Source organism: Dioscorea cayenensis, chromosome 12 (genome assembly GCF_009730915.1).
Source record: "Dioscorea cayenensis subsp. rotundata cultivar TDr96_F1 chromosome 12, TDr96_F1_v2_PseudoChromosome.rev07_lg8_w22 25.fasta, whole genome shotgun sequence".
NCBI classification, from domain to species: Eukaryota; Viridiplantae; Streptophyta; class Magnoliopsida; order Dioscoreales; family Dioscoreaceae; genus Dioscorea; species Dioscorea cayenensis.
Window position 1 is genome coordinate 21,796,990 of NC_052482.1, and position 22,370 is coordinate 21,819,359.

General features: G+C 38.7%; 5 protein-coding genes and 1 pseudogene across 7 annotated transcripts; 4 read left to right on the plus strand and 2 right to left on the minus strand.

Annotated features, from left to right (window-relative positions):
• The first annotated feature begins 232 nt into the window (after positions 1–232).
• LOC120274123 (probable proline transporter 2) lies at positions 233–4,083 on the plus strand. Of its 2 annotated transcripts, none has more exons than XM_039280882.1 (8): positions 233–435; positions 577–728; positions 1,166–1,390; positions 1,618–1,712; positions 1,905–2,094; positions 2,236–2,360; positions 2,769–2,984; positions 3,612–4,083. In XM_039280882.1, the coding sequence occupies exons 2-8, from the start codon at positions 629–631 to the stop codon at positions 3,990–3,992; spliced, it is 1,332 nt and encodes a 443-aa protein (XP_039136816.1). In that variant the 5' UTR covers positions 233–435; positions 577–628; the 3' UTR covers positions 3,993–4,083. The 2 variants fall into 2 exon arrangements, with proteins under 2 accessions (XP_039136816.1, XP_039136817.1); XM_039280883.1 differs by having other exon boundaries at positions 600–728.
• An 801-nt stretch (positions 4,084–4,884) lies between these two features.
• LOC120273679 lies at positions 4,885–5,747 on the plus strand (annotated as a pseudogene).
• Positions 5,748–5,920: 173 nt separating this feature from the next.
• LOC120273678 (fructokinase-like 1, chloroplastic) lies at positions 5,921–8,178 on the minus strand. The gene is given in 3 exon segments (XM_039280366.1): positions 5,921–6,854; positions 7,087–7,487; positions 7,490–8,178. Coding segments are annotated over 3 exon segments (1,425 nt in total). The 5' UTR covers positions 7,821–8,178; the 3' UTR covers positions 5,921–6,161.
• Positions 8,179–9,826: 1,648 nt separating this feature from the next.
• LOC120273683 (neutral ceramidase-like) lies at positions 9,827–15,835 on the plus strand. The gene is given in 12 exon segments (XM_039280369.1): positions 9,827–10,293; positions 10,925–11,333; positions 11,930–12,114; positions 12,117–12,137; positions 12,685–13,050; positions 13,141–13,405; positions 13,496–13,766; positions 13,848–13,973; positions 14,407–14,470; positions 14,668–14,837; positions 15,071–15,373; positions 15,375–15,835. Coding segments are annotated over 11 exon segments (2,364 nt in total). The 5' UTR covers positions 9,827–10,293; positions 10,925–10,986; the 3' UTR covers positions 15,621–15,835.
• Positions 15,836–16,082: 247 nt separating this feature from the next.
• LOC120274175 (cytosolic enolase 3-like) lies at positions 16,083–20,532 on the plus strand. Of its 2 annotated transcripts, XM_039280945.1 has the most exons (12): positions 16,083–16,250; positions 16,344–16,498; positions 16,809–16,983; positions 17,264–17,335; positions 17,418–17,515; positions 18,100–18,199; positions 18,752–18,828; positions 19,076–19,179; positions 19,296–19,394; positions 19,497–19,582; positions 19,647–19,733; positions 20,136–20,532. In XM_039280945.1, the coding sequence occupies exons 1-12, from the start codon at positions 16,146–16,148 to the stop codon at positions 20,400–20,402; spliced, it is 1,425 nt and encodes a 474-aa protein (XP_039136879.1). In that variant the 5' UTR covers positions 16,083–16,145; the 3' UTR covers positions 20,403–20,532. The 2 variants fall into 2 exon arrangements, with proteins under 2 accessions (XP_039136879.1, XP_039136878.1); XM_039280944.1 differs by lacking the exon at positions 17,418–17,515 and having other exon boundaries at positions 18,119–18,199.
• Positions 20,533–20,703: 171 nt separating this feature from the next.
• LOC120273406 (proliferating cell nuclear antigen) lies at positions 20,704–22,223 on the minus strand. The gene is made up of 4 exons (XM_039280036.1): positions 21,905–22,223; positions 21,502–21,654; positions 21,289–21,386; positions 20,704–21,182 (listed from the first exon to the last, which is right to left on the minus strand). The coding sequence occupies exons 1-4, from the start codon at positions 22,221–22,223 to the stop codon at positions 20,955–20,957; spliced, it is 798 nt and encodes a 265-aa protein (XP_039135970.1). The 3' UTR covers positions 20,704–20,954.
• Positions 22,224–22,370: the final 147 nt, after the last annotated feature.

Consider the following 22,370-nt stretch of genomic DNA (forward strand, 5'->3'; position numbering starts at 1 on the left):
TGTGCACCTTAATAAACAGGCCACAAGGTCCCACAAAGAAAAAACAGGATGATATACGCCACGAGGGATAGCAATTTCGCGCACTGTCACTTTGAAAAAGAAAAAAAACATGCAAAGGCAAAGCAAAGCAAAGCAAAGCAAAGCAACCACCTACCAGCCAATAATTGCAAGTAATTTGCTTTTCAGTTTTCAACACCACTGCACAATGACCATTTTTGAGAACCTTCATCAAAACACAATTCAGTTGTTATTTACTTATTCGTGCGTGAACAAATCGAAGAGAGAAAAATTAGAAAAAAACAACCACAACAGCAGCAGCAGCAGCAGCAGCAGCAGGGCCCAGTTCCATTCAATTTCATTATATTCAATGAGAGTATAGTAGTTCATAGCCGCATTGCCTGAAGCTCTATCTCAACCATTCCTTTTCCTCAGATGGTAGGAGAATCACTATTATTGCTTTCTAATTGTTTTCAAATATATATATCCACTTTTTCCTTTGATTGCCTTTATGTTTGTTTTTTTGTAAATTAAGCTTTCCTTTTATACATGTATTTCCTCTATATATCACTCTATCAGAGAGTATTTCCGTCTTCTCCAAGGCAGTGCATGTGCTCAAGAAGAGACCTCCATGGCGTCGTCTATAGATGTGGACAAGGAAAACTTCCAGCATCATGAGGAGAGGCTAGGACTCGAGTCTGCAGATGACACGGCTCATCAAATCAGCCATGGTAATCCTATTCCCGCCAAACCCATTGCTCTGTTAACTGTTAAATGATTCAAGATGGTTTTGCAGAATTCATGCTTTGTTTGTTATAAGAGTGGGTAATTTTAAGGTGCAAGCAAAAAAGAATATTGTGTTTTTCCTCAAACGCATCAACTTATAGGTTTGAATCTCACTCATTAGTTCTCTTAGTCAGCAGACAATGTTCAGGTGTTCACCCTGTCACTGCTTGTGTAAGTGGAACAATTAATCGAACTGCAAAATTAATGATGACTAAAATTTTCGTTAATAAAAAATTTCAGTGCCTTTTTTAAGCACTTGTGTTTTTGGTCTGCCAGTTCTATATTATATTACAGGGGAATTACCTTCAGATGATTTCTTTGGTATTTATAGCTAATAGTCTGCTTCTTTGATGATGTATATATATATCTCCCCTGTGTCTAGATCCTTGGTACCAAGTTGGCTTTGTTCTCACAACTGGAGTGAATAGTGCTTATATTTTGGGGTACGCTGGATCAATAATGGTGCCTTTGGGTTGGGTAGCTGGTACTACTGGTTTACTTCTCGCCGCTGCCATTTCCCTGTACGCTAACGTGCTTCTGGCCCAACTTCATGAAGTGGGTGGCAAAAGGCACATCAGATACAGAGACCTTGCTGGTCATATATATGGTGAGTTATTTATTTATTTTTTTGATTTTCTATAAATTTATGAATATTTTAGCTTTCCGGAAGTCAGCTTGAGGGATTTTGTTTCTCACATTATTTATCTAGTGAATCTATTGTGATCAGCATGCATCTGCCTGATAATAACCAAATTCACTCACTATAAGCTTTGTTAATTTGAGTTGTTATAGTATTTTTTATTAAAAAAAAAAATTAATAATTTATGTTTGCAGGTAGAAAAATGTATGCTCTTACATGGGCATTGCAGTATGTTAATCTTTTCATGATCAATACTGGATTCATCATTTTAGCTGGACAAGCATTGAAGGTAAAATAATTGTTGCTTCACACCAAGTTTGTAATACTTTCTTTTTGAACAAAGTGTTGTGACTGAGCTATTTTATTGTGAAAATCTTGCTTATCTTTATTTAAGAAATATGGTTTAAAATGGGAGTGTTCATGTTATACTCTTCCGGCCTTGTCTCTAATATTTGCACTTTTTTCCTCTGTGCATGTGCAGGCTATCTACGTTCTCTACAGGGATGATCATGTCTTGAAGCTTCCATACTGCATAGCAATTGCTGGAATTGTCTGTGCATTGTTTGCCTTTGGGATACCTCATCTTTCAGCTTTGAGGATTTGGTTGGGTTTTTCAACCATCCTCAGTCTCATATATATAGTCACAGCCTTTGTGTTGTCAATAAAAGATGGTAATTACTTAATCTCTCCCACATTTTCTATGTTATGACTTAATGTGAGATATTCAGTTTCCCTGTTTTTTTGTTTTAGTTGTCTTGACTCTTGAGTATGAACTATGATATTACATTTATGTAATCTGTCTGGTAGTACAGGAATGAATTCCCCAGGTCGGGATTACAACATTCCAGGATCTCACGCCAGTAAGATATTCAGTACAATCGGTGCTGTTGCTAGTCTCGTTTTTGCTTACAATACAGGAATGCTGCCTGAGATACAGGTATGTTTCTAAATTTCATGTTGAACTGAATAAAAGATTTAACTAACTGGAATAAGTTGTGGCTGTGAGATGGAAGTTCAAAAGGGTTATGGATGATCTGTCCCAAGGTTTTCAAAGTAAATATGGAGCTAAGAAGAGGTTAAAGCAAAAGTCATGGTTAATGTTTGAAATATCATGTTCTGTTAATGACTTCTCCTGAACTCTCAACTCCCTCAAATGAGAACATTTCAGGCTCTTGGTCTTGATTAATTCGCTATAAGGACTTTTTTTTTATTATTATTCATTTTTAATTTGGGATTTATAGTTAGAAGGATATTACTTGAAGATAAATTTTGTTTGCTTCACATGGAAATGGTGGAGCTTTGCTACAAGTATTAAACACATATTTATTATTATTGTTCATTACAGGCGACAGTCAAACCTCCTGTCATCAAGAACATGGAGAAGGCACTTTGGTTCCAATTTACAATTGGTGTTTTGCCACTGTATGCCGTCACCTTCATGGGATATTGGGCTTATGGCTCCTCAACATCAACCTATCTCCTTACTAGTGTCAAGGGCCCAGTCTGGGTGAAGACAATGGCCAATGTTGCAGCATTTCTGCAGACAGTTGTTGCTTTACACGTATGCTTCTTTCTTTCCCTTTATTTCCTTCCCTTAATTATTCGTTTACCAATTATTATTATTATTATTATTATTTACAATTATATTGAATTATACGAGAAATGAACGTGAAGTGTTGTCATTTCCTTCCTTTATTCCCTTACCAAATTTTTTACAGTTATATTGAATTATAGGAGAAATGAGGGGTAACGTGAAGTATTATTATTTCCTTTGTCACACCTTTTGTATTTTTCTTTCATTCTTTCTTTTTTTTTAACGTGAAGTGTTGTTATTTCCTTGCAAAGGTCGTAGTCCTTCCAACTTTGATTTAAATATTTTTCCCACCGACCTACCACAGTCAAAAGGGTTTATTTTTCAAAATAATTAAATCCACTTTAATGGGAGTAGTAGAAAAGTGGCTAATACCAAAGCATCCACTTAATGAGTGGTCACACCAGCGAATTGCTAACTTTATTAGATCCTAATATTTTAATAGCGCACTATAATTTGTTAGCCTCTTTTCTAAGATTCAGTTGTTTTACAATCTCAGCACAATGACACTAGTTGGAATTCCTCTTTTCTATAACTATTAACTGCACTCGCATTTAGTACAAGTCTGCAACCCATTAGTACTCTTTTTTCCCTTAGATATTTGCGAGTCCAATGTACGAGTACTTGGATACACAATATGGACCGGGAAAAGGGAGCGCATTCTCCATCCACAATGTGGGGTTTAGAGTGATGGTGAGGGGAGGCTACCTTACTATAAACACACTAGTTGCTGCTCTGCTACCATTCCTCGGAGATTTCATGAGCCTGACGGGGGCCTTGAGCACTTTTCCACTCACGTTTGTTCTTGCAAATCACATGTACGTTGTAGCTAGGAAGAACAAGTTGTCACCACTCAGAAAGGCCTGGCACTGGCTCAATGTTGTGGCCTTCAGCTGCTTAGCTGCTACTGCTGCTGTTGCGGCCTTGAGGCTTATTGCAGTTGATTCTAGCACATATAATTTATTTGCTGATCTTTAAAAAATTATTATTGTGCCATTTGTGGAGATTTGCCTGGCATCAGTATTCACTATATATTCAGCAATAATAAAATGCATGCAAGGTTCTCTCCTGTTCAGGTAGCTTGCAATTGCAACCATAGCAATGTGGACTTGGTTATAACTCTTGCAATTTGTTTCTCTGTTGTTCAGTTGTTAATATTATTGACTTAATTTTTATAAAATCCAAGATGATTGAATCACTTGAGCTGATGTCATTTGTAAAGAATGAGCTTAAATTGCTTGCGCTGCCTTTATTTTCTGGTAATATTAAACTTGTTAAGTATGCTTGCTTGAAGCGTAATTGATCGATTTATTTCTTCTATAATTTAATGATCCAACCTCCTGCTGTTTTAAGTTTAATGCATGCATAAACTGCCATTTAGCACATGGACCGAAAATATTACTTTTGTTAATGTTTCATTAGTTTCTGAAATTAAAAAGAAAATGAAGAAGATGATGATTATTAGGCAGCTAATACTGCTGCTTAACAGAGTAGCTCAAATGTTACCTCTGGAAAGGTTAAAGGTTTTGGGACAAAGGAGAACGTCCTAGACTCTAGAGAGAGTAATGTGGTTTATTCGCTTTTTCAACCAAAAAAAAAAATTGTAATGGTAATGCCAATTGCCAATTGCCAATGGTTGGAAATCCGGAGCGTGAGAAAATCAACCATTTGATCGAATATGCTAATAATGAATCTGTACAAAGAAGAGGTTATATAGGTTACGAGGTTTGTGGTAACTTGTAATGGAGCCGGAACCCACAATATTAATAATAATAGTAATAATAATAAGGTACTAGAACTCGGGGATGGGCCCCACAAAAGAAAAATGAAAAATCTGGAGGCATGATAAGGTTCTCCCGTCCCTGTCCCTTTTATAAAAAAATTAAATACACAGTTTGCTCCATCCCCAAACCTAAAAATTTGATCTTTTTTTTTTCAGTAGGATTTTTATAGAGATCAGATCAGATGTCCATCGTCAGGAGGAGCAACATCTTCGACGACTCCTACCCAAATCTCTGGGACTGGGACCCCTTCGATGGCGGCTGTCCCAGCTTCTTCGACAATAGCATCCCGTCTTTTCACCACCGCCCTAGTTTTTTCAGCGACACCGCCGCCTTTGCTGGTACCCGCATAGATTGGGAGGAAACTCCAAAGGCTCATGTCTTCAAGGCCGACCTCCCTGGGGTAAAGAAGGAGGAAGTGAAAGTGGAGGTGGAGGAGGGCAGGGATGCTCCAGATCAGCGGAGAGCGGAGCAAGGAACAAGAGGAGAAGAACGACAGGTGGCATTGTGTGGAGAGGAGTAGCGGCAAGTTCATGAGGAGGTTCAGGCTGCCGGAAAATGCCAAGGTGGATCAGGTGAAGGCGGCAATGGAGAACGGCGTGCTTACTGTCACAGTTCCCCAAGGTGGAGGTCAAGAAACCAAATATCAAATCTATTGACATTTCTGGCCAGTAGAGTAGTAGCTTGGTGACTCTGTATTGCTATCATACTATCATACATTTCTGTGCGTGTGATCTTTCTTCTGCTCCTTTTAAATTTTAATCTCATCTCATGTAATTCAGTCGCAGTCGTGGCCCTGCTATCAATGTGTATCATCATCATCATCATCATCATCATCATCATCATCTCGTCTTTGTAATTCAGAGTCTCTTTTTGTGTTTGTAATAATAAGTCAACAGTCTTCTTCTACTACTACTGTAAATAAATAAATAAAAGCGCTTGTTTATACATACACGCAGTTGTTCTCCGAATCCAATACCCAAATGTTAAATCTCACTGCCCAATGCTTGTTATATTGGGAGTAGAGACATCAATAACAAAACATTACTGGAAAACTAGCATAGAGCTCGTAAAGAACAGTACGTATGGCATGGAAAAAGAGCATGGATATTCTCATTCAAAAAGGAAATTCTCAAGGTTGGGAATTTTCCATTTTCCAAAACAAAAGCCTCCATCATCCTACATTCTCGGTTAATAACTCTTGAGACCTTGGTGAAGAAAAGAATTTGAAAGAGTATGTTGTGCGAGTCTGCCATGCAGTCGACAACTCAGACACTTGAAAAACTTCAGCCAAAAGCAAGAGCAATGAGACGATGATATTGTGACAGCAATGCAATCACAATATAAGATAAAATCACTGATCACATCACCACATTGAAGGCACATAAACCTGTTCTTTCAAATTCTGAGTAGCACTCTCTGTGGGAAAGCCTCTCACTCCGCCAATTGTCCATTGTGCAATAATTCCAGCGGCCACAGCAAACCTCAATTGCCTTTCAAGAACATCCTGATCATCATACATCTCCGGATGTGTCGTCAGCTTCCTCATCATCGCCGCAACAACAGCATCACCAGAGCCAGTCCGATCACATGTGAAGGGTGTTATAAGCACATCCTCTGTTCCCACCACTGCCCCATCAAACTTTGGACTATAGTAATGAATCCGCAGTGTCCCATCCGTCACAAACAATAGCTTCAAACCGTCGTGCCAAAGAGGAGCGATCTCTTCTTTGGTGTAATGGTAATAGTGACGCATGTTCTTTGTTTCCTCATAAGATTCACAGTAGTACTGTGGTCTATAGTTTCTCTTCTTCTCGTAGTATTCTTCATCCAATAAGAACTCTAGCTCTTGTTTTGAAACCTCAATGATGTCAGCTTTGTTCCAAGCCTCCTTTATCATTTCTTTGGTCTCCTCACGAGATCTCCACAGAGGCAGTGGCAGATTTAGATCGAAGAACACATTGCTGCCAAACCTCTTTGACCATTTGATAGCTTTAAATAGAGCTGAATGCATTTCAGGAGATAGAAGTACTTCTGAATTGAAATGAAAGATCCTCGCCTGCATATATTTTTTTTTCTTCAGATAAATTTACATCCAAAACTCTATTCTTGAAGGCCTATCAGTAATTTGCTAGCATAATGATTACTTCATATATATATCATAACAAATTGAAGGCAATCATCCATCATAATAACCAGAGTGAGACATGCCTTCTCCGCCGGAGGGGAAAAAAAACCTAAACTTTGGTGTAAAAAATTTCAACTTTCAAGTTAACAGGGTAAGGGATTACCTCTTTCAAGACGGATATGTTCAGCTCCGACATGGAAAAGCAATCCTCAGCACATCTTTTCACGGTATCAGCCACCAACTTCTTCCGGCCACCATCGTCTTGGAACCGGAGTTTCATGTAGGAAGTTGCCGTTTTGACACTCGCATCGATCTTCACAGCCCGGGTCTGGACCCTCTCCAGATTCATTTTGTAGACCAGATCGTTCCCGAAATCATCATCACCGACCTTCCCCATGAACGCTGCCCGGCCACCGAGCCTGACATGGGAGATGGCGACATTGGACGGTGGACCGCCAGGGGCCCTGACGAACTCGGGAGGGCTCCACTGGAGCTGCTTCCAGGAAGAGTATATGTCCGGGTGCATCTGCCTGTCGGAGACCCGGACAGTGGGAATGAACTCTTCTGGGCGGAGCCAAAGCAGCAGACCAGCGGCGGGGATTCGTAGGGAAAGTCCATCCCATCATCAAAGTCCTCCTCCACTGGCTCCACTCTTTCTTGTTCTTGTTTCTTGCTGGTCTGCTTGAGTTTCTTCTCAGATGGGGTTGAGGACGTTGTGGGCTTGCTTCGAATCCTACGGGGAGGAGTTCTTTTATTAGGGGCTGTTAGAGTTCCGTTTCCATCATTACTGGAAGTGGAAGCTCTGCAGATGTGAACCGGAGATGGGGTTGGGAGATGGAGGAATGGTCGTTGACGTCGTAGGAAAGGAATTGGGTACAGCGCAGCCGCAGAGGCCATGGCAGCAAACTCTTCTTTCTTCTTCACTCTTTCACCATCCACTGACAGTGGATCAGTCGGTAATAATGGGTAAAGAGGAGGGTTTCCAGAATAACAATGAGAAGGACTTTGAGATCCGTGCCGAATTGATGATCTTCGTTCCGATGGAATCTGGAAAAACGAGACAATTAAAGTGTGAATGTGATGACCAAAGAAGCAGCCCTATGATGCGGGCTTTTGCTGCACTGTTCTGGAATATTGTGGATGGTCGTGGTGGAGGATTCTGGCCTGGGAGCGAGGCATAGACAACTCTGGAAACCAGCGCGGGATCAGGATATGGCTCCGAGCTCTCTCTCTCTCTCTCTCTCTCTCTCTAAATTCTCTGCCGAGGGGCATCGGAGAGCATTTTTCAATGGTGTTTTTTTCTTTTTAAATAAAGTGGATAAATCATGAATTTATTAATAAAAAAAACTGAAAAACAAAATACAAGAGTGAAAATAACAAACAGAGAAAAAAGAAAACAATTATCTTCAGTGGTGTTTGATCGGGTGCGAAGAAAGCATTATTATAATAATAATAATAATAATAATAATAGCTAGCTAGCTCTCTTATACTCTTTCAGTGAAGATGTCGATCATCCGCAGGGGCCAACAGCGTGAGTAGTGCTAAAGATGCTGAGCAAGCATCAAGCATGTATAAGAAAAACATGCTCTCTCTCTTGATCGATCGTGTCTTGAGTGTGATCTTTACTTTTGTGGTCGTTGTTGTGTGAAGTGAACTCATGTTGTTATGATGTTGCCCCTGTTCAGGGCTTCATATATGGGTCTGTGTTTCCTTCCTGTAAATTCTACAAATCCTAATAAAGAAAGAATACCCCTTTTGCATTCAATTCTTAGGAAGAAAGAGAGTTGAAACAAAAATTGACATGGAATTTTGATGATCAAACTTGTGTGCAGAGTATTAGCGGTATTAAGGAGAGTATTATCCAAAAATTTTTCATTGATGTCGTCACGCTAAGCCTCGAGTGACATGATGAAGAACAAAAAGGGGAGGATGTGTTCATGAAAAACATGTCATCGAACCATGGAAGCAATGAACCCAAGATTGATGTAGAAAGAAAACAATGGCTGGCTGGGCCTGGGGTACATTAGCCTGGAATATTTATGATTCAATATATCATGGCCTAAACTATGTTTGTTCTGAGAAACCGCTGTATTCAAATTGTCTATTGAGTCGCCTGGTAAAAAGAAAAAAATTTGTCTATTGACAGAACCCATATATTTGTACTATTTGAAATGCTAATTTTTGATATCTTGGTCAGTGTTCAGTTTTTTACTTGTTGTTTGCCGTTCATACATGATGTTATTACTATTGTGTCAGCAACTGTTTAGAAGGAAGTCAATTAGAACAAGTATTTTATGTTTGTATATTTATTATGCAGCAATGCAATACTAGAATTCTCATAATACTTATTTGGTAGATTGTTTTGTGAAAATGATAAAAACCTTCAGTTCAAGCGGCAAACCTTTTTTTAATGAAAATGTTAAAAATCCTCAACCGACTTGGAGTGGGTCTCCCAATGAAACTGAGAGGAATTAATTGATGTCGTGGCGTGTGAGCTGCATTGGTTTTGTTGAGCTGGATTTGCTTTGCTTCATTTCTTATCTATCACACTGAAAATAAAATACTAATAACAACAATAATAATAGTAATCATCCTTTATCCACTGTTTTCTTAAAATATGTATATATATATACATTCCTAAGATAATATAATTTCAATCAAATGAGAAGCAGGAGTAGTTTTCAATTGGTATTTGGTAGGGCATAGATGCATGGTGCAATTCACAAATATTGCTTTGCGTGGAAGCGATCAAAAGTGCACATATTTTGGAACCGATTTATGGGCTGAAATATTGTGAATGTGGAGTATGCGTGTCCTGATAAATCATCCAAAAAAAAATCAAAAATAATTTTCATTACTATTGATTAAATCTATTAAATCCCAAAAGAAAGTATTGTAAGTCAGCCGCTCCATATTCTCTTTCCCCGAGTGCTAACAATCAGAAAAATGTTGAGGAGTCGCTGACCTTGCACTTACCTCGCCGATGTTGATTATTCCCTTTCACACAACACAACACAACCATAACCATAACCATTACCATTACCATTAATTGCTATACATATATTTATTATAATTAGTAATTTACACAAGAGTTTCTTTGGACGCAATCGCCCTTTCCTTTTCTCCATTGTTTTTCCTTTTTTCAGTGTGTCCATCTATGATATGATATGATACATATATATATGATATATGTCAGGTGACGGATCGCGTCAAAAACACTGCCTTGATCCTCTTGCTATATAAAACCAATCCAGCAGCGGCGCAGGACAACAACTCAGGTCCGTCCGAAAGAAGCCTTCCCTTCCAGTTGCTGAACCTGCTGCTGCTGCTGCTCATCGATCATCAATAGGCTCTCATTAATATCATTGAGGTACCACACCACTGCCATGTCTACTACTCAATTTATCTCACTTAACTCCCCACTAGATCTTGTTCCTTCATAATAGAAATACTCAACGGACCAAACCTCGTTTTCACTCTGCTTGAAATTCTCATCTATCAATCCAATCTGGACTGGAGTGAGACTTTTCGGATGCCTTATTTTCTACCAAATTCATAGAGCCAAACATGTGTGATCGCTGCTGCTGCTGCATTTGATTGTTCTGCTTCTCTACCACTGTATCTATTTATTTATTTATTTATTTTTCGTATGCTATTGGTTGATTCTAGGGTTCCAAGAATAACCAGCCTTCATGACATGAGGCTGAGATTTTCCAATTTCAGCAAAGGTTGAACAGCCCTACCTATGCTAGTAGCAGCAACCTTATGCTTGTCCAACCGTCACACGTTACAATATCACCTGTAATTTTTTTAAGTTTCATCCATCATGCCACACTCTGTTTTAGAATATTGTCATGGATGGAGCAATGACATACTGTTGTTTGTGATATATTACTTCATTTATTTCAAAAAAAAAATTTTGAGCCTTGATTTTTTTTTTTCCCCTCTACTCTGTATTTTTGTTTCCTATTGACATATTGTATCTCTCTACCATCCCTCAGGTGCAAAGGATTTTCACACTCATGAATTAACATTAGGAATATCCTTTACAAGAAAGGTGGAGATGGCTTTTCTCCTAAACACCCACAGGCGTTGGTCAACAATGAGTTCTATCTGGTTTTGCCTTTTGGTCGTATTGTTTGTGCAACATTGTCAACCAACAGCTTCAAGCGCAACATATTTGGTTGGACTGGGGAGCTATGACATTACAGGACCTGCTGCTGATGTCAATATGATGGGATATGCTAATATGGAGCAAATTGCTTCTGGAGTTCACTTTCGACTACGAGCTCGGGCGTTTATTGTTGCTGAGCCAGGCCCAGGGGGGAAGCGCGTAGTGTTTGTCAATCTTGATGCTTGCATGGCATCACAAATTGTCACGATTAAGCTGCTTGAAAGATTGAAATCAAGGTAGAATTTTCTATGCTTTTGCTACAAACTTTCATTATTGGCCTTGTGCAAGCCAAGGGAACTTATTATTTTCTCTTAGTTTCTTCAGATTATTGCTTGTTCTAAGATGTGAAAAACATCTCTGCATAAGGTTTTCTGTGCATTATTAGCTGGTGATCTAGGCATTTGGACACTAATATATTTCTGGTGGATCTACAGTCCTTCAATTTTTATTTTATTTTTTTCCGCTAGTATTTCCTGTTTTTGCTCTAGCTTTATTCATTTTTCTACTAGTGACAGTGTCTTGGTTAGTTAGTTATCTAAGAGACACTTGAGCTAATGTTTTTGTGTTGCTTTCAGTGACTTGCTCAAATTTGAACTTAATTATGTTAGGGGCCAGTAGATCAGATGCCAGATATATAATGTCACACACTATTAGTTATTGAGTTTAGCGGTCAACCTCTGCTGTAGGCTGTATGCTTCACATTCCGCTTGTAAAGATATTGTAGGATATTTGATGCCATATTTTTTAATGTTTTGATATCTCCTTGTTATGTTAGGCGATAACAAGTGATTCTTGCAGGGATCAACCATATTTTTCTTCTCCCTTTTTTCAGGTATGGTGATCTCTACACTGAGCAAAATGTGGCTATTAGCGGTATACATACTCATGCTGGACCTGGGGGTTACCTTCAGTATATTGTCTATATTGTCACATCTCTTGGATTTGTTCGCCAATCATTTGAAGTCATTGTGAATGGTATTGAGCAAAGCATTATACAAGCTCATGAAAACCTGCGCCCCGAACTGTTTATGTAAATAAAGGTAGCAGAAGAGTGCATTTTTTTTTTTTGGCCTGACAGTGCTTCCTCCTGCTGATTTATGCATAACTGCAATGATTTGTTCCTGAAAGTTTTTAGTATGACTTTCTGAAATCTGTTTTATCATAGTTTCAAACAATATGTGATATACATCATCAGCAATGATTTGATTTAGGAGACTGATATCTGTGATCTGATGGTCCATGAATCTGTTTCATGGCAGAATTTGTAATGCATTTCCATACTTCTGTCATGCATAGCATTAGATCTCTTGTTAATGGGAATAATATCAATTACTTGTTAAGATCGGGCTATACATGTTGCAATCCATGTTTAATCATTGACCATATTTGGGTTATGACCGTTATTTTTTTCTTGTTGATGCTATACACACACATGATCATCTTAACCAACACTCCCAAGAGATATTTACTGATGCCAATTTTTGCTTTTCAACTAAGTCGTATTTACTATTTGGTGACTTCTGTGGTACTAAAGTTTTTACTTACCATTTCACTCCTTCCTGCTCTGGAACTATCATTTGCCTTAAGGAGAACTACTTGATTCTGGTATCAATCGCAGTCCTAGTGCCTACCTCAATAATCCTGCTGCCGAGCGAAGCCGATATAAGTATAATGTTGATAAAGAAATGACTCTTCTGAAGTTTGTAGATGATGAGTGGGGACCAGTTGGTGCTTTTAACTGGTTTGCAACTCATGGGACATCAATGAGTCGGACAAACTCTCTGATTAGTGGTGATAACAAAGGTGCTGCTGCACGGTTCATGGAGGACTGGTTTAAGCAGAAGGGTCTTGATGAAATCGACATTGTATACCCTGAGGAATTAGGCACTGAGAGGATAAATGAAGGCTCTCCACGGAGAGTGTCTACCATAATACCTCAGCTACATAATAGCGGTGTGTTTCTTTTTGTTGTTTTATTTGTCATAGTTAACTATAAGATGGTTAACTCCTCACAGTTGATCTCATGCTCACTATCTTCTGCAGTTGATGAGTTAAAACAAACTGCATCCTCCTTCCAGGCATCTGGTGGTAGGCGAGTGACTAGGTCCCTTAGTGCCACTCGCCGTCTGCGGAGTTCTTTCAGACAGGGTAATAGACCAAAATTTGTCTCTGCATTTTGTCAATCGAACTGTGGAGATGTTAGTCCAAATGTGCTTGGAGCATTCTGCATTGATACTGGACTTCCTTGTGACTTCAACCACAGTACCTGTAGTGGAAAGAATGAACTCTGCTATGGCCGAGGCCCTGGGTTAGTACTACCTCTTCTGATTTATCCTATGAATTAACATTCTTATGGAAAATGTCTCTAACATGAATTTGTTCATATTCTACCTGACAGTTACCCAGATGAGTTCGAAAGCACACGCATCATTGGAGAAAGGCAATTTAGGAAAGCAGTTGACCTGTTCAGTGCAGCATCTGAGCAGATAAAAGGAAAAGTTGATTATCGTCATACTTATTTAGATCTTTCTCAACTTGAGGTCACTCTTTCTTCAAGTGATGGAAGTAAAAGTGTGGTGAAGACATGCCCTGCGGCTATGGGATTTGCATTTGCTGCAGGAACTACTGATGGTCCCGGTGCTTTTGATTTCCAGCAAGGGGATGACAAGGTTAATTGTAACAAGTGAGCAAGTCATTGCATTCCTTTTAAAATCTTTTGTTCATATGATTTCTTTTTCACACTATAACAGGGTAATGCATTTTGGAAATTGGTGAGGAACTTACTGAAAACTCCCAGTAAGGAGCAAGAAGATTGTCAGTACCCAAAGCCAATTTTGTTAGATACTGGTGACATGAAGGAACCATATGACTGGGCGGTGAGCTAAATTTCCATTTCCATTTACAGTCTTTCCTTCTGAAAATGCTTCTGTGCCTTGTTGTACAACTCTATCCAGTATAAGGTGTCCATGGGTGGCATGACTATAGGTATCGTTCTTTTGCTGATATTCTGTCTTGATGTTGGAAGTGTTCCATATTTATGCATGGCAGCAATGTTCAATTATTCTTCTGGAGTTTCAGTCAATATACTCTGAATTTTCTGCTCGTCTTTTAAGATGAGATTTTGGTATTAAATTTATAGTGGAATGTCTCTGTTATTATTAAGCCATTTTCTTTATGTGTTTACATCATTTGATTATAGTACAATGTGCATGTAACTATGCATATATATGCATAATTTGGAAATTCCTTGGGGGCATCTTACAAGATAACCTTCAGCATTTTCTAATGATTGGTCTTTTCTTGCCACAGCCTTCAATTCTTCCAATTCAAATTATAAGGATTGGACAGCTTGTCATCCTCTGCGTACCTGGAGGTACAAGTTACTTGCATTTAAATCTTCTTTGTTAATAGATAGCTGCATGCAAACCCGTTCTCTCTTTCTATCATGCTCATATGTGCGCACACTCACTCATAGGACTACCACAATTAACATTACCGTATGGTGTGGTCTCTTATCTACTATTGTTCATAAAAGAAAAAATAATAAAAAGATACTGTTGTTCCTCACAGAATTTACGACTATGGCTGGGCGACGCCTTCGAGATGCTGTACGCACTGTTCTTACTAGTGGCAGCAATGGTGCGTTTGACAAAAACATCCACATTGTTATAGCTGGTTTGACAAATTCATACTCCCAGTATGTTACCACTTATGAAGAGTATCAGATCCAAAGATATGAGGTTTGTCCCGTTGCAATTTCGCTGTTCTTGCCCGTTAGAAAGATGACACAAGTGGTTTTGCATATGTTAGCCATTATATGACAACCTGAGAGTAGTGTTATTTACTATCATCAATCTTGATAACTTCTTGGGACATCAAGTAACATCTAAAACACAAAAGATATAACCTTTAATTTTCTTTTATACTAATCTTTTGGCATACCCTTTGCTTTAAGTAAGTTGGATGAATGCAGGGAGCTTCCACATTGTTCGGACCACACACACTTGATGCATACATCCAGGAGTTCAAAAAACTTGCAGCAGCGCTGGTTGGTGGGCAGAGTATCTCAACAAGTCTACAGCCACCTGACCTTTTGGATAAACAAATTAGTCTCCTCCCTGGTGTTGTCCTCGACTCAACTCCTGTTGGTGTGAAATTCGGTGATGTGAAGATTGATGTCCCTCTGAATTCTACATTTAAACGTGGGGACATGGTGACTGCAACATTCTGGTCTGGCTGCCCAAGGAATGACCTCATGACAGAGGGGACGTTCTCCCTTGGTGGAGGTTCTACGTGGTACTGATACCTGGGCTCCAGCATATGACGATGATGATTTCAGCCTGCGTTTCAAATGGTCTAGGCCTGGGAAGCTGAGTCCTGAGAGCTATGCAACCATAGAATGGCGAATTCCTGAAATTGCTGCGTCAGGTGTCTATAGGTTGCGACATTTTGGTGCCTCCAAGAGCTTGTTTGGGTCAATTAAACATTTCACAGGAGCATCCCGGGCATTTGTTGTGCTGTAATAATGGATTATATTAGCAGGTTTGAATGCTGCCTGTGTGCTTTATAGTTTATACTATATATAGCCTTGTCCTTGTCTTTATAAAAAAAAAATTGAGTTGAGTGTTTTCTTGCGACGGAGTCTGTAGTTGATCACTTACTTCATTGGGCTGTGGTCAACTTTTCTCCTCATGTATTTATTTATGATTTCAGTTTTCAGGGGCTGAGCTTGTGTTAATTGAAATTTGAAACCACCTAATAATATTTTAGAGCACACAACTTGTTTCAGTAAATTTGTTTTCATATAGCATCAAATATCTACAGCTATAGCTCTTATTATTAAAAAAAAAAAAGTCCCAAGTCGCAGGATCACCAGAACCAAATCCCGAGGCACACCTGACTTGCGGTGAGCGTTCCTTGTTAGTGGTTCTCATGTTCTATATAATAATCATTTCTTTCGCTCTCTGCTCCTTTGCCAGGCCAATAGCTGACAAGCTTGGATTGGAGAGAGCGCGCGCTCTTTCTAGTGCTAGCGCGGGAGTAGGAGTATGTCCGTCCAGGAGTATCTCGACAAACATTTGCTATCTCGCAAGATCGAGGATGCCGTCAATGCCGCGGTCCGGGCCAAGGCCTCCGATCCCATCCTCTTCATGGTGCACCCTTCTAGATCTCTTGTTTCTCTCCTTTTCCTTTTCTCTGCTAATTTGTATCCTTGCTCCATTAATCATTCTCGGTAATAACTTCAGTCGAATCACATGAGGAAGGCCGTTCCCTCTGCGATTACTAAGATCACAGCCAGGCAGATCCTCGACAGCAGGGGAATTCCCACAGTTGAAGTGGATCTCTGCACCAACAAAGGGATGTACCGCGCCTCTGCCCCCAGCGGCACTGCTATTGGAATGTGAGGAGTTGCTCATCCACTCTATTTCTCCATTGTTTGTTTTTCCTCGTATTTGTTCTTCTTTCCTCAATCCGCCTCAGCTGGTTTGTTGCAATTATCTGATAATCAAAGTACATTTAGTAAGATTTCTGTGCTATAATTACAGAAGTTTTTCATTTTTTTTTTTTGGGCTTCTGCAACTTGGTAATTCTAAGCCTAGTTCATCAGACACTTCAACTCATGAAAGATTTCTTTTTCTTCTATGCCTATCCAATTGCTTAAATTTAGTTAATTTGTCTATCATCACTGGCTCTGTGCTCACCAATATCAGGTATGAGGCTGTTGAATTACGTGATGGGGACAAAGGAAAGTTTCTAGGAAAAGGTGTTTCAAAAGCTGTCAAACTTATAAACGAAAAGATTTCTGAGACCCTGATTGGCATGGATCCAACACTCCAGTCCCAGATAGATCAGGCAATGATAGACTTGGATAAAACTGAAAACAAGGCAAGCGCCTTCTTTCCAACCACTGGGCTTAAACAGTACTTGCTTCCATTTTGTGTAAATAAGTTGCTATATTCGTTTGCTATCAGTTCCAACCTTGTAGTCTTAATTTCTTATGTAATTTAGATTGAAATTTAGTCTAAAAACAATCATCCTTGCATAAATTTCTACCTAAACTGTAATGGGACTGTGGGTAGAATGCTCTTTCTATCAATTCACTAAAAATTTAGAAAATTGATATCACTTGCTTGCTGATGTATTTAAGTTTTGTCTCCTTCTCCAGACTGAACTTGGAGCAAATGCTATCTTGGCTGTGTCAATTGCTGCATGTAAAGCTGGCGCTGCTGAAAAGGAGGCATGCCATTATTAGCTTACGTGTTCCCATGTATTTCTTCTGCTTGATCTATTTGGTTTGTGTTTTGATTTTTCTTTCTCAGGTCCCTCTGTATAAACATATTGCTGATCTTTCCAGTAAAAGCAAACCTGTCCTTCCTGTTCCTTCCTTCACTGTTATTAGTGGTGGAAAGCATGCTGGGATTCTCTGTTTGTTCAAGTATGACTGTATGCTAATTTGGGTTATTAATCCAATTTGTTTGTTTTTCTCTAAGATTTAGAATATATAGTGTAACAGATGTGCCCACTAACCTTGTAGAGTGTTTATTATGTGAAGGAAAGGATGATCATATATTAGAATTAACTGAGTCATTTTCATGAGTCAAATCATAATTATGTTTGGGCTTTAGTATGTGCTTTATACTCTTGGTTACTGTCACCAGGGGCTTATGCACTCATCTAGAGGGATACTCTGCTACAAATTATATTTGAATACAAGCAATCTAGGTAAATTGAACCAAACCACACTTCCATGGTCACAGTGTTTGTTTAGAGACAACAAGGTTTTGTTTGATATTTTATATTTTTGTTGAACTTTACTGATGTAATTCATCCATACATTGGCTTCATTACTGGTTGTCCGTCTAACCTTGTGCTTCGTAATTGGTTCTGTGACTGCTTTCCACGGCTTTTCATTCAATGCCTCCTGTCCAAGCGACATTTTGGTTTTGTTTTCTTGCTATTAAGTTGATCTTTTACACATTTGGTTCTTTATTAACTGAATCTGATGACTATCTTTTTCCAGGAAATTATGATTCTTCCAATTGGTGCAAATAATTTCACGGAGGCTGTACAGATGGGTTCGGAAACATACCATCACCTGAAGGTATTACTGTGTTAATCTAATAGCTGAGACTTCAATTAGTTGTGTGATATCTATCAATCAATTCGTAATTTGTTACACCAGGTGCTACCTCTACTGTGCCTTCCATCTGATAAAGGTGTAACAATACTTTTTCTTGGGTTTATCTTAGAATTTAAAACAAAGAAGATACCATGATAGGTGTATTTAATACATGTTTTATATTGCTTCTGAAATCAAGGGACCACTTATAAGCTATCATCATATCAAAACATGCCATTTGATTTATCTTTTACTTTTGTTTCTCCATTTCTAATAGTTAAACTGTATTTTCTTTACCAATTGAGCTTCAACATGCCCTTATCATTGTGTTTATTTAAGTTCTATAAGCTCCCTCTTCTTATGTCAATAACAAAGAGCTCCTCTTGTTTATATGTATCTATCACTTAAAAGTGAGTTACAGTAGGTTGTTTGACCCGTTACTTATTTAGCATATTCCTTCGACTTTCATATTTTAGATTTATTGTTGTTTGAGCATCACCTGATTGCCTTACATCATGCTTGACTGGTGGACAGTCCATTATCAGTGAGAAGTACGGTTCAACTGGGTGCAATGTTGGTGATGATGGAGGGTTTGCTCCCAATATCTCCAGGTAAGTATTACTTGTATTTATTAGATCATGTGAACTAAATTTGCTGGACTATATATTTTTTTTTCTTGAAGATAGGACATTATCTGGTGCAAAAGCCAACCCTTAGTTGTTAGTCAGGCATAATATTTTGCTTGAGAAACATGACAACAACTGATAAATTTCTAGAAACTCTGATGTAAATTGATTGCTTCCTTTTGTGGAATATTGGTTTTAACCTGCTTAAACATTGTATGCTTCCATTTATCAGCTTTTCTGAGGGCTTGGATCTTGTTAAGGAGGCAATAGACCGAGCAGGATATAATGGTAGGATTAAATTGGCGATGGATGTGGCAGCTACTGATTTATGCATAGGTAAGGATGATATTATTAATATACTGCCCTTACGATCTTGGGTGACTACCTGGGATTGTTATTTGTAAACACTAGTATAGAATTATTATGGCTGATGCAGTTTTTGTTATTCTCAGGGAGGAAGTATGACCTGGACTCTAAAGCACCAAATAAGTCAGGGCAGAATTTCAAGAACGGAGAAGAAATGATTGAGATGTTTACAAAACTTTGTTCAGGTTTTTGTAGGACAATGATTTTACCCCCTTTTTTTTTACTTTTCAATCTAATTCCTTTTCAAAAGGAATGATGCATTGATGATAATTATTTTTTATTGCCAGGCTATCCCATTGTATCTATTGAGCAACCATTTGACAAGGATGATTGGGAGCATTCAAAGTTATTTTCTGCCCTTGGTATATGTCAGGTCAGTCATTTTTTATGCATCTAAAGATTATGACCGACGGTGGTTTTGACACAATGCTTTGCAGGTTGTTGGAGATGACTTGTTAATGTCAAATCCTAAGCGCATTGGGCGGGCGATACAAGAGTCTGCTTGCAATGCTCTTCTTCTCAAGGTACTACTTGCTTATATTGCAGACACTTAATTCAAGCACTTGATGTTTCATTATGGAGATCTCAAAAGCAGTCCTTGCCAAATATATTTCATTATATATCAACCATTTCCATCAAATGGGTTATGTATAATAAATTCTGAAATGGTGTTGAGCTAAAAATGGATTTGGAGCTCTGAATTTAGAAGATATTTTGGATGATTTGATAAACGGCCCATGATCATGGGATTAAAAAATTTTTATCAAGGTTGAAAATCTGCTAATTTAAAATCTCTAATGAAAGGGTAAGGTGGGTTGTAATCTATTTAGTGATTTTCTTTCAAATGAGGCAGGATAAGTTGATCGCAAAGTTATTTATATAGTTAATTTTGCTAGATTTATGACAACATATTGTGGGCATCTCAGATAAATCAAATCGGGACAGTCACAGAGGCTATTGAAGTTGTTAAACAGGCAAAAGATGCGCACTGGGGAGTGGTCATCTCTCATAGATCGGGTGAAACTGACAATCCCTTCCTGGCTGATTTAGCTGTTGGCCTCACAACTGGTCAGATAAAAGCTGGTGCCCCTTGCCGTGGAGAACGAGTTGCTAAATACAACCAGTTACTCAGAATTGAGGAAGAACTTGGAGGCCAGGCTGTTTATGCTGGAGAGAACTGGAGATTGCCATGAGCTTTTTTTTTTTTTATGTTGATTGTTTTATGTAATTTCTGCAAAAGACAAGAGTCAAGTATTTTACTGTAAGATTAGGATCTTGTTGAAATGATTTGAGAGTATAAATGAGAAGTTCAGATTTTTGCAAGATAGGATTATTTTTCCACTGTTATTTCAGATTTGAGGATGTTAATCTTAGTTCTTAGTTAAAAAGAGTAAAAAGATTTTGCCTTGGAAATTTGGTGGTCATGTCTGATGGTTCTTATGATTTTTGCAAGCGAGCAATGACAAGTATTCATTCACGCATCATTCAACCAACTGTTTGGCAAGGACACGTAAAACCAGGTACCCTTTGAGATGAGAACCATTAAATGACAAGAGTATTTTACCTATCAGATCTAGCTAGAACTCCTATGCTATATAATCCATCAAAACTTAAGATCCCTTTCAATTGCAATAGAAATTCAGATCTGGAACTCTAGATTAACAGACAGGAAATTTGAGACAAAGGATAAGACTTTAACAAAAGTGAACAAAATAGACTAGAATGAATTGATAAGAGCTGTTAATCTAGACTTCAGGCTTCATGTCCTCATCATCTTCAATCTTGGGTGCCAAGTAAAACCTGATATAGCCCATGTCTGCCACCTTGTACTCTACAACCACTGGTAGCTCAGAAGAAAGGCTGATGGTCACAGTGTTTGACAGCGGAGTGGCTTTGGTGAAAGAGTTCATGTATCTCAGAGCAAAGGTTAATGACACTGGCTCTTGCATCTCTATGATGGTGGCTTCCTCTGGCTGTTCTCATCATTAAACAACAACATTTTGCACATGTTAACAAGGTATTATTTCAGATGACAGAGAGAGAGAGTGTGTGTGTGTACAAGGTAGAAAGAATGAATACCTTGTCAACTGTAGTGTTCTGCCTGCAAACAATGTTTGCATTCCCAATGTCTCCTCTTGTAGAAAACTTGACTCCTTCCTTTGTCACTGAAATCACAACTGCCATTTCACAAGCAAAAGATGTCATCATCTCAAAATCTTAAAACTAATATATATTTTTAATGGGAGTTGCAAAAATACTAATGAAGATGATGACCATTGACCACCATCATACCTGTGTCACCAATGCTGCTAAGATCTTTGCAAATCCTGGCAAACTCGGCGGATGGCATCTTCACAATAGCATGATACTCTGCTTCTGGGATGCCGAGATGCTCGCTATCGATATCCATTAGCTTCATCTCAAAATCAGCAATCTTATCTTGATCTATTATTATTATCATCATTATTATTATTATTCAATAAAGCAATGAAAATCAGATCAAGAAACCAAATGTACCTCAATAAATCAATAATGAACCTAAACACATGAAAAAAGGTAAGAAGGTCTGCTAGTGCTATCATCATGCCCTGGTAATCTTAGCTTCTTATAAACTTAGGATTTAATGAGAGAAATCTTTAAGGAAAAAAGAGAGAACCAAAGAAGAGCAGCATCAAAGAAACATTTAAAAACTCACTGGGGCTTTCAAACATGAAGGTGACGGTGTCGCTGCCATCATCGGCCTTGAGGGTGATGATGTCATCGTTGCCGGCGCATCTGAGCATCTTGGAGACGTTATTGAGATTCATTCCCATGGAGAGGTTGCGATCGCAGCGGTAGTGCTCGAAGCCCTCGGATCGGAGGAGGAGAGCGACGAGGGCGACGTGGCTAGAGTCCATGGCCTGGAGGGAGAAGCCGGTAGCAGAGCAATCGAAGTTGGCATCAGTAACGAGCTCCTTGATGGCCTCCAGCACCTTCTTCAGCAGGCTCCCCTGCACCAACCTTAGTTCCAGCATCCTCTTCTTTCTTTCTTTCTTTCTTCTTCTTTAGATTTAGATTTCAAAGAGGGAACGCTCTGATTTCATTACCGTGTTCAATAGAAATTATACTGCTTTTTCTTTTTCTTTTTCTTTTTTTTTGGCGGGAACTTTTGGCGGGAATTC

Coding starts and splice junctions, on each gene's coding strand:
- LOC120274123 (XM_039280882.1), top strand. CDS start 629: ATGGCGTCGTCTATAGATGTGGACAAGGAAAACTTCCAGCATCATGAG. Junction 2,095..2,235: donor TGTGTTGTCAATAAAAGATG/GTAATTACTTAA, acceptor CTGGTAGTACAG/GAATGAATTCCCCAGGTCGG. Junction 2,361..2,768: donor GAATGCTGCCTGAGATACAG/GTATGTTTCTAA, acceptor TGTTCATTACAG/GCGACAGTCAAACCTCCTGT.
- LOC120274175 (XM_039280945.1), top strand. CDS start 16,146: ATGTCCGTCCAGGAGTATCTCGACAAACATTTGCTATCTCGCAAGATC. Junction 19,180..19,295: donor AGCTACTGATTTATGCATAG/GTAAGGATGATA, acceptor TGTTATTCTCAG/GGAGGAAGTATGACCTGGAC. Junction 19,395..19,496: donor GTTTACAAAACTTTGTTCAG/GTTTTTGTAGGA, acceptor TTTTATTGCCAG/GCTATCCCATTGTATCTATT.
- LOC120273406 (XM_039280036.1), bottom strand. CDS start 22,223: ATGCTGGAACTAAGGTTGGTGCAGGGGAGCCTGCTGAAGAAGGTGCTG. Junction 21,655..21,904: donor CTTCATGTTTGAAAGCCCCA/GTGAGTTTTTAA, acceptor TAATAATAATAG/ATCAAGATAAGATTGCTGAT. Junction 21,183..21,288: donor AGAACACTACAGTTGACAAG/GTATTCATTCTT, acceptor TGATGAGAACAG/CCAGAGGAAGCCACCATCAT.